The 18,476-nt window shown below is 38.6% G+C and overlaps 1 protein-coding gene across 7 annotated transcripts in view; it reads left to right on the forward strand.

Annotated features, from left to right (window-relative positions):
- Nucleotides 1-808: 808 nt before the first annotated feature.
- LRCH3 (leucine rich repeats and calponin homology domain containing 3) overlaps nt 809-18,476 on the forward strand; it is a 123,125-nt gene continuing 105,457 nt past the window's right edge. For all 7 annotated transcript variants that reach the window (XM_054575165.1, XM_054575169.1, XM_054575163.1 and 4 more), the window contains exon 1: nt 809-1,089. In XM_054575165.1, coding sequence (XP_054431140.1) covers nt 828-1,089 — 262 coding nt within the window. In that variant the 5' untranslated portion in view covers nt 809-827. The remainder of the gene's footprint in view (nt 1,090-18,476) is intronic.

Genomic DNA, 18,476 nt, shown 5'->3' on the forward strand with positions numbered 1-18,476 from the left:
AAAAAAACCCAGGAATGGGCTACAGACTGCAATGTAAGTGAAGTCTAATTGGTTTAAAATGTGATATTTTCCACTTTTTTGAAACTAAATATTGTTTAACCATTTTCTTCAGTTCTACCTTTAATTCTCACATTTAGATTATGGTCAGATCATTTTCTCTTGCTCAAGTTTGGTTACAAAACGAAATTTTAGACTTTAATGCTGTTTATGCTGCCTAAAATTTTGCCTAAAGGACAAATACAATTTTAGATGCTTGCTTTGGTTTTGTTAAGAACTATTTTATAAAAGTGAAGGAAAGCTTACAACATATTTGTATAATCCTTTAGATCAGACCTGTGGAATTTGGGAGCCAGTCTAGTTTATATTTTTCCCTCAGGCAATAATAGTGGCTACATCCACAAGTCTCCATTTGGACATTTGGTTTACAGAATGGCAGAAGCTGAGAAGTGTTTTATGTCGCATCCCAGGCTCCTCTCAATGCCAAAGTTTCTGGCAGCAAGAAGCCTTAATTTGATGCTTAATCTAATCCTCCAGTGCTGAGGGAAGAAAGCAGAGATTTGGTGAGGAGTGTTGTCTGAAAGATACTTTTGCAGGGGCAGTTTTAAAATGTTGCTGGAACCTAGAGTAGCAGCCGTGGCTCCAGATTTGTGTTTTAATTTTCCCCTGAAAACCTAATGGGCGGAGGCGAGCACCTAGATGCGCAGAGGGGCACCGCAGCCCTGTCGGTCAAGGGAACCGTCTGGGGTCTATTCAGTGTCTTTCCCCGCCCAACCATCAGGTCTGGCGGCGCATGCGCTGAACTGGCGGGTCGGGTAGTTGTCTGGGAAATGGCGGCCGCGGGCTTGGTCGCTGTGGCTACAGCTGCAGAATATTCTGGCCCAGTAACGTCAGGAGGTAACCTCTCCGGTGTTAACTGCAGCCCAAGCTCTGGGGCAGGCCCCGGTCCTGGCCCGGGCTCGTGGAGCCGCTCCCTTGATCGAGCGCTGGAGGAGGCGGCGATAACTGGGGTGCTGAGCCTGAGCGGCCGGAAACTGAGGGAGTTTCCTCGGGGAGCGGCCAACCACGATCTGACGGACACCACCCGGGCTGGTGAGCGGGACTGGGGACATCCCTGCCGACGGGAGGCCCTGGGTGCGGCAGGAGGCCGCCCAAGCCTGTGGGGGCCTCGCGGGTGGTTACAGCACTAGTCCCATAGTTCCTGGTCGGGACCCGGGTAACGGGAGAAGGCTAACGGGAGAAGGCGGCTGCCCCAACCCCCGCCCCGGCCTACGGGCCAGATCCCGAGCCATGGGCGAGGCGGACAGCATCATCTCAGGGGAGACAGTAGGGGATTGACGGGTGGTGATTTACTTTCCTAGAAAATTAACTTAAGTCGCTGCTGAAACAGAACCTGCGGCGCCCGGGTTTCTGCTAAGATCGGGGATTATAGCGCGCCCTTAATTAGATCTGAGTAGCGTTGGTCACTGCATGATCAGGAATGCTTAGATCTCAGCACTGGCGTTTTTTCGAGAGTTTTTTTTAATGTGTACCCGAACACGGTAACTTCGCTTTGGCCACCTTCATCTAGTTGACTTACCAAAGATCCTGCTGAAATAGCTAGAGCCTACCCTCAGACTACCATTTACTTGTGCCCCCTCTCTCCTCATCCCCCGCCCCCAAAAGTAGAAAACTACTTCGAAAAGATACAAAGGTTGCCTACCATATCTGTATTTAATGCTTTTAAAAACAAACATTTTGCTTCATACATATTTTCGAACACAAGAAACATAATAAGGAATTAGGTTTTCTTCGTTGTATAGAGCTGTTGTAGAGACCAATGTCTGTTGACTGAGGGGTTCACCATAATGTTTCTCTTGTGTTTAAAATACAGGTCCTCAGGGAGTAGATTAAAAGCTGAGTCTATTCATGTTTTGCTCAAATACAAAGGAGAAAAAAAGTCCTTTACAAAAAGTGTGTGTAATATAATTAAATATTTTATTTTCATAGTGTTTTTGCAACCGAAGAATGTGTAGCACTATGTATCTGTAATAATCCCATTTTATTTATTTTAAAATCTTCAGTTTAACACCTTCCTATGTTTGTGCACTCATTAAAGATTGATAAGTAGTAAACATGATTCACTCTTGTTAGAAAAATAAACATAGTGTTAAACTGCTTCAGGAGCTTTCTTTCCAAAGAAACTTTCTCTCTAGTGTAAAATGGAAGAAATTAAATGCCTGCTTATTAAATCTAATCACTTTTGGGAAACAGTCGTACCGAATGTAGTGTGTATTTTTTTAGTGAATGACATTAAAGTTAAACTTAATTGCTAAGGTAGACGTGAACAGCCATTTGCCTTTTGTATGTGTTCTGATAGGTAACATCTAAAATTGTCATTAATACCCATATTTTCTGATTCTGTTCAGGAAATGGCTGTGTATTCAGGGGGTAGCATAGCAATTTCATATTGGTGTGCATCATTTCATATTACTACATTTAGCCTGAAGCTAAAGAACAAGTTGATTATACTAGTTTATCTAGCTCATTATCTTAACTGCTTTTAAATAGTCCTAAGACTGAAGTGTTTTGCCTTTAGGAAATATTTTACTAACTAGCAAAGAAAACCCAGGAGCATTTATGAAGACTGATAAGTAATCCCAATGAATTTTTTCTTGTGCTCTGAATTTTGAACTTGTTATCCATGTTTTATTTTATTATTTTAATAGTTTACATATAAACCATATTTTTGATTGGTTGATATTTTATCTGGTCAAAAAGTGTAAAAAGGAAAAAACAATTACAAGGTATTTTATAACCTATTGTACTAAATTCATTTTTTAATATGTTAGAAATATCACTTACTAAGTATAAGAAATCTGTGGCAGACTTTGGTAAGTACAAAAATACTGAGTTATTTCCTGAATCATTTTAAACAGATAATTTGATGTGGATAACATCATTTATTGAGTTTTAACTGTTTGCTATTCAGTGTGTCAGATGTTTTAAAATACATTGCCTTGTTACATGTGTAACAACCAATGGACTAAATATTATAATCCCCACTTTACATATGAGGAAGTATTTAAAATTTACAGTGAGGAATCACTCAGAGAAAGTCATATTACAAGTATTAGTGGCAGAATTTCCGCCTAGGGCCATCTGATTCTTTTCTCTCCACTATACCACATGTCCTAGTCTCCTCTGTACAGACAGTTACTACCATTCTGTTTTTCAGATAGTGAAACCAGGGTTTGGAGAGAGAAGATAATTTGCTCAAGGACCTGTAGCTAAATGCCAGAGAAGGTGGTATTAGCCAGGATTTGAGCCTCATTGGAGGTAATTCCAAAACCGTAGTCTACCTGTTACACCAGCAACCTTTGAAATTGGAAAAGTTGGCATTTGTGCTGCCTGTCACTACCAGAACCAATAAATAGAGACAAGGATTGACTCTTTATGAGCGCTTTATTCATATGTTGGCTATCTGAGAAAATAGTGAGTTATGTACCCTCAAAAATAGTCTTAATACCTAATCTCAAGATGACCTTTTTATAAGGAGAAGAAAGAGTAGGTAAGGGGTTTGGGACAAAACTTTATTGGATCAGAGTTGCAGTCCAGTTGGTGATTTTCCTAGTACTTTTTTATCTGTTGATCAACAATTCTTTATCTGTGTCCTGTACTTTCCTCTCAGGAACACAGTGGCTTAGACACCATCTCCATTGCTTGCAGACCCCCTGGGGCACAAAGGTTAAAATGCTTGTAGACCACCTGGAGTCACTGGTCATTCATTCCAGTTCCTGGAATAATAGTGTTCCACATGCATTAGTCACTTAAGCCTGTCCGCTGTGGCTGAAACTATAATCTTTAACTCTTGAGTTCCCCTATCACTTTGATGAAGTCAGACCCAATTTATGTTAGCAAAAAAGTTTTGGTTAGACTCTGTAGGAAACTTAAAGCCAAGAAAATTATTTGAATGCTGCATGTATCAAAGTTGCCACACATTTTATTCTTTCATAAGTGTAGAATGTATCTGGTAGAGCTATTGTCCTCCAGGAGTTTACACTCTAAAAAACAACACAGCCCTGGCCTGGTAGCTCACTTGGTTAGAGCTTCAGCCTGATATGCCAAGTTGCTGGTTCGATCCCCAGTCCGGGCACAGACAAGATATAATCAAACTAATAAGTAGAAGAGTAAATTGATGTGTGTAACTCTCTCCCTTCCTCTCTCAAAAAGAAAAGAAAAGAAAAGAAACAGTACATATTACCCATACCATTTATAATTTGACATAGTTAGAATTCATCATGGAACATTTTCTGGAGGTTTCCCTTTCCTGTTTGTCTTAAACAGTAGAGCTTTGAGGGCTGTGGGGGGAGGGGTATGGAAATACTTATTTGGGAATGGGTGACTTGATTGAGTGGACAAGAAAATCTTAGGAGAAATCACAGAAGACTTTCAGGGTCAACAAAGGATGTAGCTTGGTTCTGGGTAGGCAGAAAGGAGAAGGAAGGCCATTCCAGGCACTGATAGACATGCAAACAGTCTCAGAGTATAGGGCACAACAGTTAATTTTGCTAGTCCATCTCACACATACTCCTTTCATCTCATAACAATACTGTACTCTAGTTTTCCTAGGGAACCACCCCTCTCAGTTACATGGATCCTACCCTGACACAAGAGTATGCACATGATTCAGGCCTAGCCAATCTATGTTGTCCATTCTTCTGGCCACAGTGATTTTTCAGAGATGGATATATTTTCCAGTCAGCCCATGTGAATGTTAATTCTGAATTTTTTTATTAAAACTGTTGAGAAAAAGGCATGCTTTGAACCATGGGGTTGCTGAGAAATAGAATGTGATCCAGGAGCTTGCCAGTAAATGGAAAGCAGAGCCAAAGATAGAGTAAAGCCAAGTTCTAATGAGAGTGTTCGAGCCTTTGGATCTGTATGAACCTTTGGATCAATAGCCAGGCCTTAAATTAGTGCTATCCTTGGACTTTCGAATTATGCAAGCTAATAAATTCCCTTTTCTGCTTAATTTGAGTAGCATTTTTGAATGCAAAATAAAAGTCCTGACTAATAAAGTGAGACTGCTCTTGACAATGTTGTAGTGAGGTCAGTTTGGTCAGAATAAATGGTTAGATGAGGGAATATAAGACCTACCATTTGCATATGAAGTAGCTAGATTGATGATAGGTTGAGACAGTGAGGCTAGTCAACATTCATTCATTCAACAAACATTTATTTACTAAGGGATTTTGGCAGGTGAAGGTATACACAGAGGACCAAGACACTTCCTGCTTTCAAAGAACTTAAGGGGTCTGTGGAGGAATAAGTAAGTGTAAAGATTATATTAGTGTCTAATAGCAAACTTTATGCGTTAGGCATTATACTAGATAATATAGGCGAAACAAAAACAGGTTTCTTTAGGTTCCTTTAAACATAAAATCTAGTAATCTGATTAGTTGGCTATGATAATAATCCTAAATTATCAAGGAATGAAATACAGATCGTGATAGAGATTAAAAATTATAAATTCTGATTGGATTTATTATTTTTTAAAAAAAGAATGTATCAAAGATGACTGAGCTGTTGGAACCTCAGTCATCTTTGCATATGAAGTAGCTAGATTGATGATAGGTTTGGAGACAGGCTAGTCAACATTCGTAGGAGGACTAGAAAAATGGTAATGCTACTGATAATAATATTAACTGTTTAGTGAGCTGTTAGCATGTTCCAGGTATTGTACTAATCTGAAAAACCATAAGAGTTGTAAGTACTGTTTTCAACCCCATTTTCACATGAAAAAATGGAGACAAAGTTCATTTCATCAAGGTTTCTCAGCTAATAAGTGACAGAACTGGGATTCAAATTCAGGTACATCTGATCCTAAAACGTGTTTTTGATCACAAACCATACTGATGAAGAAGTTTCATACACATACACATACACATAATATCTCTGGTTTGCCTGGTACCTTTAAGGGGCTGGTAGCACACCTAGTTAATCTTGTACAGCAAGTTAAAATTTATATTTGGATCTTGAAGAGTGAAGTTAGGGCTACAGGATAAATTTGAGAGTCATAATGAAGTTTGAGATGCTTGGAGAAAGAAATGTGGAGAGTAGAAAAGCTGGTCACTGACAGCCATGGAGTACACCAGCATTTAAAGAGGCAAGAAGAGGAATCAGCCTGAGAAAAAAGTTCATAACTAGGCCTGTACTATTGATAGAATTCTGAGAATCCTAACACTGAAGGAACAATAGTAACTTAAGTTATTTCACAAATGAGAAGCAGTAATAAAGAGGCTAAATGTGTTTAGGATTATATAGTGTGGCGTTGTTTCACAGAAGGCAAGTAAGAAATCTCTTCTGAATGGAAGATCAAACAAGAAACTAAGGACTCAGCTTGGGGGGAAGAAGAAGGGGAAGCCTAACACTGCACAAAAAAAAAAGAAAGAAAAATGGTTATGTAGTGGGTGAGCCAAAGTAATGCCGTCCTGTTGAAGCCATGAGAATTGAGACTTTCAATAAATGGATCCTTATTTCCTGGGTAAAGAATGAGGATTGCTAAAAGACCAGTTAATTTTTCAAGGAAGCAGTTTGTAACCCACAAAATTATGGTTTCGTTAGTCTTGGAAATACATACTGACTGGAGTGCCAGATCTTAAGCAGAAATCATATTTTTCTTGGATCCTATTTAATGTATATTTTGTATCAAACACAGATGTTTAACACATCTACTGTCCAATATGATAGCTACTAGCCTTGGTGGCTATTAAAATAAATTAAAATTTAAAAACTTGGTTCTTCAGCCCTGGCTGGTGTATCCCACTGGACTGAGCACTGGCCTGTTAACCAAAGGGTTGCGGGTTCGATTCCCAGTCAGGGCACAATCCTGGGCTGCAGGCCAGGTCCCCAGTGGGGAGTGCACAACAGTTAACCACATGTTGGTGTTTCTCTCCCTCTTTCCCCCCCGCTTCCTCCCTCTGAAAATAAACAAATAAAATGTTTTTAAAAAATTGGTTCTTCAGTAGCACTGGCCACATTTCAAGTGCTCAGTAGCCACCTGTGTCATATTGGGCAGAAAAGTAGATCGATCTACTGTGTGTCATACAGGACAGCATAGATAATAGAACCCTTCTATCATTTCAGAAACATATTGGACAGTAATGTTGAGGCATACAGTCTTGAATAAAATTGAAATTTTCTTCTATATTATTTTATAGAATACTTCTTTTGGCATTGTTTTTCTATATCGATGAATACAATAAGCCATCATGGTGACTATAGTTGAAACATTATTAAATAATGGCTGAGAAGGCAGAGGCAAAGGGAGGAGTTGGCAACAAATGGAGGCCCGATCATAATTGAAAGATCCTTGCTAGCATCTCAGGGTCAGGGGTGATACTTAATTTTTCATTTTAGAAATAAACTCTTGTTAACAGTGACTGCCATTTAAGCATGTCATCTTTGTTAACAGAGGCATTGACTGTATATATTTGACACATTTACCATCCACTGATATTACGTGTTCAAACAGGGAACAATCTTTGAAGAGCCTTGGAAATGAAAGAGTAGAAAAGGACAAAACTATTTTGATTAATCAGACTGGTTCAATTTAGCAAACTTTAAAAATTATTCCTTCTGATATTAAGAGTTCTATACACTCAGTATAGTGTAGAAAGTTGTAAAGAAGACACTAAATATTATTTATAATTCTACTTACCAGAGATAACTAATAGTAAACAATGGGTTAAAAATCTTCCAAAAATTTTGTTCATGAATATACACATCCCTACTTTTTTTAATTGTAAAAGTGGGATCACACAAAGGCTGTTTTATCATCTAATTTTTCTTTTTTTTAAACATGAGAGACTATCAGAAAATAGAGACCTGTAGCATTATTTTCAGTAATTTACCCTATTGATGCACACTGGGATTTTCAAGTTTCACTAGTATAAATGATATTGCTGAGCATGGTTTAGTATGTATATCTTCGCCAGCTTGTCTAATTATTTCTTTAGGATAGGTTCCTAGAAATATAATTGATTATTTAAAAGATATGCACAATTGTGATGTGTTTTCTATTTATTTAATTTTTAAAATTACATTTTATTGATTGTCCTATTACAGTTGTCCTGATTTTCCCCCCTTTATCACTCCTCCACACAGTACTCCCCACTCCCTCAGACAAACTCCACTCCATTGTTCAAGTCCATGGGTTATGTGAATAAGTTCTTTGGCTACTCCATTTCCTATGCTGTTCTCTACATCCCCATGGCTCTTCTGTCTCTAACTACCTATTTGTACTTCTTAATCTCCTCATCTCATCCCCCAGTGCCCCACACCACCTTCCCATCTGGCAGTCATCAAAACGCTCTCCATAGCCATGGTTCGGTCTCTTGTTTGCTTAGTTTGTTTTTTAGATTCAATTGTTGATACATATGCATTTTTGCTATTTTATTGTTCTTAGTCATAGATATATTTTTGCCACTTATTGTTCATAGCTTTGATCTTTTTCTTTTTTTTAATTTATTTATTTTTCCAAATACATTTGTCTCTGCCTTCCCCCCACCACTTACCCTTGCCCCCTCCCTCCCTCCTGATCTTTTTCTTAAATATGTCCCTCTAACATTTCATATAATAATGGTTTAGTGATGATGAGCTCCTTTAGTTTTTTCTTGTTTGAGAAGCTCTTTCTCTGCACTTCGATTCTAAATAATGTCTTTGCCGAGTAGAGCAGTCTTGACTGTAGGTCCTTACTTGTCATGACTTTGAATATTTCTTGCCAATCCCTTCTAGCCTGCAAAATTTCTTTTGAGATAATCAGCTAACAGTCTTATGAAAACTCCCCAGTAGGTAATTAACTGCTTTTTTTCTTGCTCCTGGTAAGATTCTCTCTTTATCTTTAATCTTTGGCATTTTAATTATCATGTGTCTTGGAGTGGGCCTCTTTGCATCCATCATGTTTGGGACTCTCTGTGCTTCCTGGACTCACATGTCTATTTCCTTCACCAAATTCGGGAAGTTTTCTTTCATTATTTTTTCAAATAGATTTCCAATTTCTTGCTCTTTCTCTTCTCCCTCTGGCACCCCTATGATGCAAATGTTGGAGTGCTTGAAGTTTTCCCAGAGGCTGCTTACACTATCCTCATTTTCTTGGATTCTTTTTTCTTCTTGTGGTTCTGGTTGGTTGTTTTTACTGCCTTATGTTCCAAATATTTGACTTGATTCTAGGCTTCATCCATGCTACTGTTGTTTCCCTAAAACTTGTTCTTCATTTCAATTAAGGTATCCTTTGTTTCTGACCAGATGCCTCTTGTGCTGCTGCTGTCCTTACTAAGTTCCTTGAGCATCATTATAACCGCTGTTTTGAACACTGCATCTGATAGATTTCTTATCTGCATTTCGTTTAGCTTTTTATTCTGGAGTTTTGATCTTTTCTTTCATTTGGGCCATGTTTCTTTGTCTCCCCATTTTGGCAGCCTCCCTGTGTTTGTTTCTATATATTAGGTAGAGCTGCTTTGACTCTGTGTCCTGGTAGTGTGGCCTAATGTAGTAGGTGTCCTGTAAAGTCCAGTGACACAGCCTCCCTTATCACCCAAACTTGGTACTCAAGGTGCACCCATTGTGTGGGCTGAGTACACCCTCCTCTTGTAGTTGAGCCTTGATTGCTGTTGGCAGATCAATGGGAGGTATTTACCTAGGCCAGTCAGCTGCTACGGTTAGCTGTGACCACTGACCACCAACCTATGCCCTTGTGTAGGATCAGCTGTGCAGGGGCAGTGTGGTGGTGCTCCAGTAGGGTCTGTAGCTGTCCACTGGGTGCACTGGCCTTGGGGTTTCCAGGGTGGTACAGGCCAAGGTCAGCCCCCAGCTGTGTTTTGTCTGTGACCACCCATCCTGGTCTGTAAAGCAATCTGGGATGGCTGCTACTTGTGCTGGGCTTGGAGGTCCTCAGGCAAAGCCAAGCTGTGAATCTAGGCTGGATGCTGCTAGTGCAGGGCTTGAGGCTCATTGAGCCCAGCTGTTGCTTGTTTGACAGGATTTAGGAAATTGTGAAGCATGAGCCAAGGCCATCCGTTCCTATGGAAAGGCAGCTTGGGTGGCCCGTAAGTTGGATGGGACAGAGTCTCTGGGGATCTCCAAGGTGAGTCAAACAGTGTTAGCCAGGTTGATGGAGTCTCAGATATGGCACCAGCTTGCTGGCTCTGTGGCTCTGTGGGTGAAAGTTTAGAAAAGGGACAGCTGCTCTGCCCACCTTGATGTTGGACACTTCAGTTTATTCCAGTATGCCACTGGTGCCTTTCAAGCTGCTACTCCACTGCTGAAGCTTAGAGAGAGTAAGTCTGAGCAGGTGATTCCATGTGTAGGTTGTTAATAAGAGGAACTGCTTGGCGCTCCGGAAGTTTCTTCCACTGACTCAATCCCAGCTGATTTTTGCAGCCAGAAGTTGTAGGGACTTATCTTCCTGGCACTGGAACCCTGCACTGGGAGGCCTGATGTGAGGCTGGGACTCCTTGCTCCCAAGATATCCCTCCCAAATTTTTATCCACTACATGTGTGTGTGACCAGCCTGTTCCTCGTCTGTACCCCTCCTACCAGTCTGGATGGATGGGGTTTCCTTAATTCCAGTTGTCTGTGGGGACCTCGTCCCATGAAGTTCCCCAGAGCCATGGGTGATATCAGTCTATGAACACAAGATCTGCTTCGGGAGAAAAGGCTGGCCAATCTCTCAGAGAAGGGCCTCGATCTCCTTTTTCCTTAGGCGTTTAGTGAGTTCAGCAAGCGTGAGATTACATAGCATGTACGAATAGTTCATCAATCAATGTCACATAGTGTTGATCAACGAGAATAGATACTGTTCAGAAATAACAATTGCAAGAACATAGGGGTCTCCTTAAATCAGGGTCTGTTAAACAGTATGATGCTCGATGGTTAAAACAACCTTGTGCTTTGAACCTAAACATCTAGTATACATTAACTCAATTAACTAGAAGACAGTATTCTTAGCAGGAGAAGCTTTCAAGGAAACAATGTATTCTTCTTCAGGCCTGATTTTCCTGGGGGGGACCACCTGTGCCCACATCGGTTCATGCCTGCCAGCCAGCATTCCTGGTTTTCCAGTTGAGTCTTACAGGTCAGACCCTGATACCAGGCAGGGCAGTTCCCTACCGTTGTCAGACTCCATTCAGCTGGATTTCTGATCGCTTTGAGTGATGGTTGTTCTGTATTTTAGTTGTAATTTTGATGTGCTTGTGTGAAGAGGGAAGCCCTGTCTGCCTGCGCCACTGTCTTGACTGGAAGTCTTGTAATGTTTTTATACAGATTGTAAAACTATCCTTCCAGAAGGATATTCAGCCTAGATTTATACCAGCAGTGCATGAGTTGTCGTCACTTTGCACCCGTTGATCCTCTCATTTTTTCAATCTATGTCAGACTGATAGACGAGAGACTGTATCTCCATGTTCCGTATTCATTGCAACTTGAGGAATGTAATTTTTTCCTACAAAAAAAAGCTCATAAATTCCAGGGGAAAATATTTCTTTCTTTCTTGGTTGTAGAACCAGTTGATAACAAAGAATTAGAAGCACTTCGTGCATGTGTATAAACTCCTATATTTTTATTTTGAATTCTTTTATGATTGTAAGAGTGATTCATAATTACCATAGAAAATTTGGAAAAACAAATATACAAGGTAGAGAAAGGGAAGAATGAATAATACTACTGCTTAGATAAACCACTGTGAGCATTTGACATAATCTTACAGGGTTTTTTTTAATGCATGTACATATATATTGAAAAACATGTTATCAGCTTTTTGTAGTTTGCTTAGATTTAGATTAGATTTAGATTATCTTAGAGTATATTAGAAATATTGTGCCATGTGTATTAAAATTTCCTTATGTGTATTAGAATTTTAATGGCTGCAGAATATTTAATCATATCCTTGTACTTAACCAAATCCCTTTTATTGGACATTTAGGCTATTTCTAATTTTTCATTATTATAAATAACAGTGTGAACATCCTTGTATATAACTCTTTGCTGACATCTCTTCTTATTTCCTTCAGGTACTTCCTAGAAATGGAACTGTTCTAACAAATTTTATGCAGTTTTTAAAACTTAAACTTAGTTCACAGGCAAAATTTCAAAAGCAGTTCCTCATAGAAACAGTTATATATTGTGTGTAACCCAGTTAGGTTTATAGTCCAAACATCAAAACCCTTTTTTGTCCTAAACATAAAAGTTGGCTTAACTCAGATTTCATACCTCTTTATACCTAAAAGCCACAATCTCCTACATGTTTCTGTCTTGAGAGAGAGAGAGAATTAACTCAGAGTAGGTCTAGAGTGCTGAGTTCAAAGTTGCCTCAGTAGGGAACTTGAAATTTGAAGGCCTGAAATTTTTGTAGTAATTCCATTCTACACAGTTGTATATTCATGCTTGTTTTACAATCTATGGTTTCAAATGACCAGCCATTAGGGAAGATCAAACCAAATAAGCTTTTATAATGTTTATACTGTTGGTTTTCTGTAATCCATGCCCCCCCTCCACCCCCGTACATATCTTAGTGTCACCAGTATGGTTATTACTATCGTTAAACATTTATAAAATTTTTATTTATTTTTAGTGAGAGGGGAAGAGAGAGAGAATCATTGATGTGAGAGAGAAATATCAATCGGTTGCCTCTAGTATACACCCCTACTGGGGACTGAACCCAAAATCTAGGTATGTGCCCCAACCAGGAATTGAACCAGCAACCAACTGAGCCACACTGGTTAGGGTTGTAGCACTACTTTTTGTAACAAAATTTCTGTGTATGTATGCATATTGAATTGAAGTATGGGATACTAAGAACACATCTCAGGAAACAACATTTATGACTCCCCCTTATAACTTTTATCTCCCATTTGAAAAGAGAAATCCTATAGCTCTAATGTGTTTTCATCCACATACTTCTTTCTTTCTCTTCTGCGTGAGAAACAGTACAATTCTTATATTGTATTGACTCAATAGGAAAGACTTCTGTTACTTATGTCCTTCCCCTGCCCTGCCTGAAATACATGTGTGCTTTATAAAGAGAGGCAAAGACTATGGGAAAGATCATGGCTGTTGGGTATAAAGGTGGCTCAAATAGGATTTAAATTTATGTTTCAGGGTAAAAATCTAAAGTTTGCTGGCATTGTCTTTTAAATAGGAAGAGTAAATAGTAGTATGGTGCCTTTAGCAGGGGTGTGAAGATATCTTGAGTCAGATCACCACAAACCCAGTGTTGAGATTTGAAGGATGGCAACAGTGTTGGGGCCAAGGATTTGTTTTTAGGGTTTATTTCCTTATATATTATTCTCACTGTATAGTGGTTGTATCTGGGGGCTGGATGGTTAATATTACCTCATATTATAACATGAAATACTACTTTTAAGTAGTAACATACATGTTTTTTTTTTCCTGTTCATTTATGAAACAATTATTTGCTCAAGCATTGAAAAAAATATGTGGTAAATATGGCAGTTCACACAAAGGAACATTATTTTGAATTCCTGAAGTAACCAGCAATATCAAATGTAGTGCTACTAATTTTAGAATGAACTAGCCCTAAAAGTTTCAGATATTTCCTTACTCACTTTTAACTTTCTTCCTTGCTCTTCTAAATTTCTAGATTTTTATTGGCAGGTAGTCTAAAAGGGTTTTTATTAGTTTATGAAATTTATTTCTTACAAAAACTAGGTAATAGTGCCCTGGCCAGATAGCTCAGTTGGAGTATCGTCCCATTACACCAAGGCTGTGGGTTTGATTTCTGGTCAGGGCACATACAAGAAGCAACTAATGAATGCATAAATGAATGGAACAATAAAGTGATACCTCTCTCTCTGTCTCTTCCCCCCACCTCTCTCCCCTCCTCCCTATCTCCTTCTGTCTCTTCCTTCCTCTCTCTGTAAAATCAATAAATAAGTTTTTTAAAAAAAAACAACTACATAATAGATTTTTCCAATAAAAACAGGTTTTTAAAAAAATCATCTGCACATCATCATAGAGAGTGAAAAGGTAAGCCACAGAGTAAGAGATTTCCAATAAATACAACCAACAAATGATATCCAAAATATGTGTAGAATCTCTACAAACAACTAAGAAGACAATCCAATAGGGAAGTGAGAAAACACTTGAACTAATACTTTTAAAAAGGAATTCCAAATGACCAAAATATATGTGAAAAAAAAATACTCAACCTTATTATAATCAAATAAATGAATGGAAAGTAAAACCAGTCTGAGATACTACTCGAAAAGCTGACAGTACCAAGCCCTGACTGAAAAGAAAGTAAGAGTGTTGGGGATGCTCATACACTGATAATGGGAGTGTGAATTGGTGAACTGACTTTGCAAAATACCCAGTAACATTGAGCCTAACTGTCTTAGCTCAGTTGGTTGGCCATCATCCCAAAGAGCGAAAGGTTGCCAGTCCATTCCTGGTCAGGGTACATGGCCTAGGATGTGGGTTCGGTCCCTTATAGGAGTGTATGAAAGGCAACCAGTCGGTGTTTCTCTCTCACATCAATGATCTCTCCCTCTCTTTTTCCCTCCCTTCTCCTCTATCTAAAAATAAATTTTAAAAAATCTTTAAAAAAGAAAAATGCCTGTAACATGGAAAACATACTCTGTGACCCAGAAATTCCAAACTCTGAGACATACGTCACAACAAAACTTGTATATATATATATGTATACGGGATATATGTATAAGAACATTCTTAGCATTGTTCATTATTTGACAAAATAGAAACTGAAATATCAGTAGAATAGAAAAATCAGTTGTATATTTATATGATTTCACAGCAGTGAAAATGAATGAGCTACAACTACATGCAGTTACATGATGAGCCTTGGAAACTTGTTGAGCAAAATTGTACATAAGTGCTAAAATTATTAAGGAAAAAAAGCAAGGAAATTACTAACATTAAAGTCAGGATAATGGTTACCTGTATAGAGTGGGGAATGCTAAAATCCGGAAAGGGGGCCTTGGCCAGGTAGCTCAGCTGGCTGGAGCGTCTTTCCAGTATGCCAAGGTTGGGGTTTGATCCCAGTTGGGGCATATACAAGAATCAACCAATGAGTGTGTGAATAGGTAGAAAAATAAATGGATGTCTGTCTGTCTGTCTCTCCTTTCTTTTCTCTAAAATCAATCAATTAAAAAAAAACTTGGAAAGGGGGCAGTAAGATAAGGGTGGGAGTGTATTTCTGAAGTACTGGGAATGTTCTGTTGAGCCTTAACCTAGGCTCATCATCTATATGGTTGTTCATGTTATACTTTTTTAAAAAAGATTTTATTTATTATTTTTAGAAAGACAGGAAGGAAGGGAAAGAGGGAAAGAGACACTGATGTGTGAAAGAAACATCATTTGATTCCCTCTTGCACACCCCCAACTGGGGACCTGGCCCACAACCCAGGCGTGTACCGTGACCAGGAATCAAACCGGCAACCTTTCAGTTTGCAGGACGATACCCAACCCACTGGGCCACACCAGTAGGGCTGTATTTCTTTTTCTGAATTGTACATTTATGATTTATTTACTTTTTTCATGTACTTTTTTGTTTAGGCTTACTCATTGATTTTTAATGCATGTATTACTCATAGTACTTTTTACCTTCCCTTTTTCTTTTTCCTCTATCTCCCTACCATCTCCCTTTCCCCAGTTAAGCACTTCTTTTTCTTGCTTCCCTAATAGCCTGCGCACATTTTTCTACTGTCACAGCGAACAGTATTATTTTTCTCATACTGGATTGGGAGCTCCTTGAAGGAGGTATGTTAGTTTTCTCTTGCTGCATAGCAAATAATTATAGACTTAGCAGCTTTAAAAAAAAACACCCATTTTATGTTTCAGTTCTATAGGACAGAAAACTGGACTCAGCTATCTATTCAGGGTCTCACAAAGCCAAAATCAATTTGTTGGCTAGGCTGGGCTTTTATCTGGAGACTTGGGGGAAAATTTACTTCTAGGATCATTTATGTTTTGGCAGAATTCAGTTCTTTGAAGTTATAAAACTGACCTCTTTCTATCCTTGCTGGTTGTCAGTTTCCAGCTGCTCTGACGTCTTGGAGGCTACCCACATTCCTTAACACTTGGTCCCCTCCACGTCAGGCCCACCATGGTGTGTGGAATCCTGCTTTGAATCTCTGACTTCCTCTTTTATTAGCAGCTGGAAGGCTCATCTGATGAGATTGGGTCTAGCCAGATTATTTAATTCAAAGTCAGTTGATTAGCAACCTTAATTATATCTGCAAAATCCCTTCTGCCTCAGGAGGAATGTAATCAGAATATAGTTCATATTCACAGTCCCTGGGATAAGGGTAGGAAATATCAGGGAAGCATTTTTGGATTCTTCCTACTAAAGAAGGTTCTCTCTTGCCTTCTTTTTTATTGTGCAACACCTAGTACAACGCCATGCCCTTTGAGTGTTTACTGAATGCATGTTACGTATATTGAATGGTTGGGTGAATGAGAAGGCAAAAACAGGAAATGATGAAGAGCCTATTCACTTTCTTAGCTTTGGAAATAGAGACAACTGACTTTTGTGTGACTGGGCCTAATGGGGACCCTTGGGGCTTCAGCAATGGTAGAATTCAGTCAGAACATTCTCAGGGATAATACCAGTGAATAGGCTTCCCTTTGATGTCAGAAAGTCAGGCATTCAAACCCTTTTTAATTGGTGTCATAGAGGATAAGAGAGATGATTTACATGTACTCCATGTTCAGTTCCCCAAAACGTAACCAGTTGCAATGAGAATTTTTAGGTCTTTGAAAAATTTCAAAATAGGACCTTGATTTGCTAATAAAAGAAATAAATTTTAAACTCTTCACAGTGAAGTAGGCTTTCCATGTATATTAAATATTTATAACTATGATAATTATGCAGATTTGAGTTGTCTGAGGAAAATCTTAGCCTGATAACTATGTAATGCTTTTCCTAGCTTAGTAACATTGTGATTTCTGGCCATCTATTATCAAGTGACAAATGAAGCTTATAAGTTTTCAAAATTTAGTGTGCATAAAATCACCTGTGGCACATTTTTTAAAAATGTGCGTTCCTGATTCTAGATCTAGAGAGTCTGACTGGGGAGATGTGGGACTGGGCACATAAGCTTCCCTTTTTTAACAAGTAGCTAGATGTGATGGTTTTGGATGCAGGTGGTCTAAGAACCTCCACTGGAAAAATTCTTCCTTAGATTTTTGTTACTTTAAAATGGAAGACAACTTTTCACATCTTAAAGATATCTTGATTAGGTAAGCCAAAGATTTTATTCAATGGAAAGTGTATTTTTAAAATGTGAAGCACATAATTTATTTAGCAAAATTGGACATGTTGGTATAGAATAAACACTTGAAAGATGGGTTTGTTTGTTTTAAAGGTAGCATCACTAAAAAACTGTGTTGTTAAAATGACAACCAATGTACATGAAAGATAAATTATGAAAATTGAGCACGTATGGTTAGTCAGGTTCTTAGTTACAAGCAACAGGAACCAGCTGTGGTTGTGAATAGCCAAAAAAGTCTCTGGGAGGATTGGAGAACCAGGCTGGAAGGATAGGTAACCAGGAGCGATGTCCAAAATCATGGGACAGAACTTGTTCTTGGAAGATACCACTAGAACTGCTGCTGGGGATAGAGACTTCAACTTGCACCACCAGCACCAGTATAATGGAAACTACTCCAGCACTGGAAATTTAGCCACCACTTTCTCTGGAATTGGGGTATATTGTTACCACTGTGCTTTGAATTCAAGGTTAGTGGAGGATGTGTCTGCTTGGGGGCACCTAGATTATGTGCCTATGCCCCTCGCAAGAGAGGCTCAGAAAACAGTTATACTGTAAGTGGCATCTTTTTAGCTTCTGTTGAATAACGAACTCTGTTTCATAGAGTATTGGGTTCACCAAACATAGGAATAGTGTTTATATCCTGGGTAGCCTTAAAAAAATGGCATGTGTCTACTACAAGTTGTATTTAATACTAAAATCAAGTAACCAAGTAAATCTTCAGTGGAATGTATGATTATCATTATGCACAATAAGCAAGCATTAAATTATAGGCAGTTTACTGACTGTAATTAGTGTAATTTTTCTATACCCAAACTCTCCATTTCTTGGTTCAGTAGGGAAAAGAGGAAAAAACCTATTAATTAGACTCTTTTCTAGAAGTACCTCAGTTGTTCTTTTCTTTCTTATTTTTTTTATTAATTCTGAGTATGCTCAGTTTCTCTTTAAGATCTGAAGTCTGCATTAATTTGTGAAGAAAGATGAACAGTGTCATCTCCCTCTTGTTCCTTCAAGCATCTGCGCTGTCCCAAATCTCAATACCTAGAAACAGTATTCTATTGTCATTTTAGCCATTTTATTGTAGACTATTGTCTATAGTAAAAAATTTTGACAACAAATGTAGTTCGGTTATTTACACTATATGCATGTACTGATATACTAAAATTATATCTATTATAAACTATACATAAA

Source organism: Pteronotus mesoamericanus, unplaced genomic scaffold (assembly GCF_021234165.1).
Source record: "Pteronotus mesoamericanus isolate MK-2021 breed Mesoamerican mustached bat unplaced genomic scaffold, CSHL_Meso_final contig_27, whole genome shotgun sequence".
NCBI classification, from domain to species: Eukaryota; Metazoa; Chordata; class Mammalia; order Chiroptera; family Mormoopidae; genus Pteronotus; species Pteronotus mesoamericanus.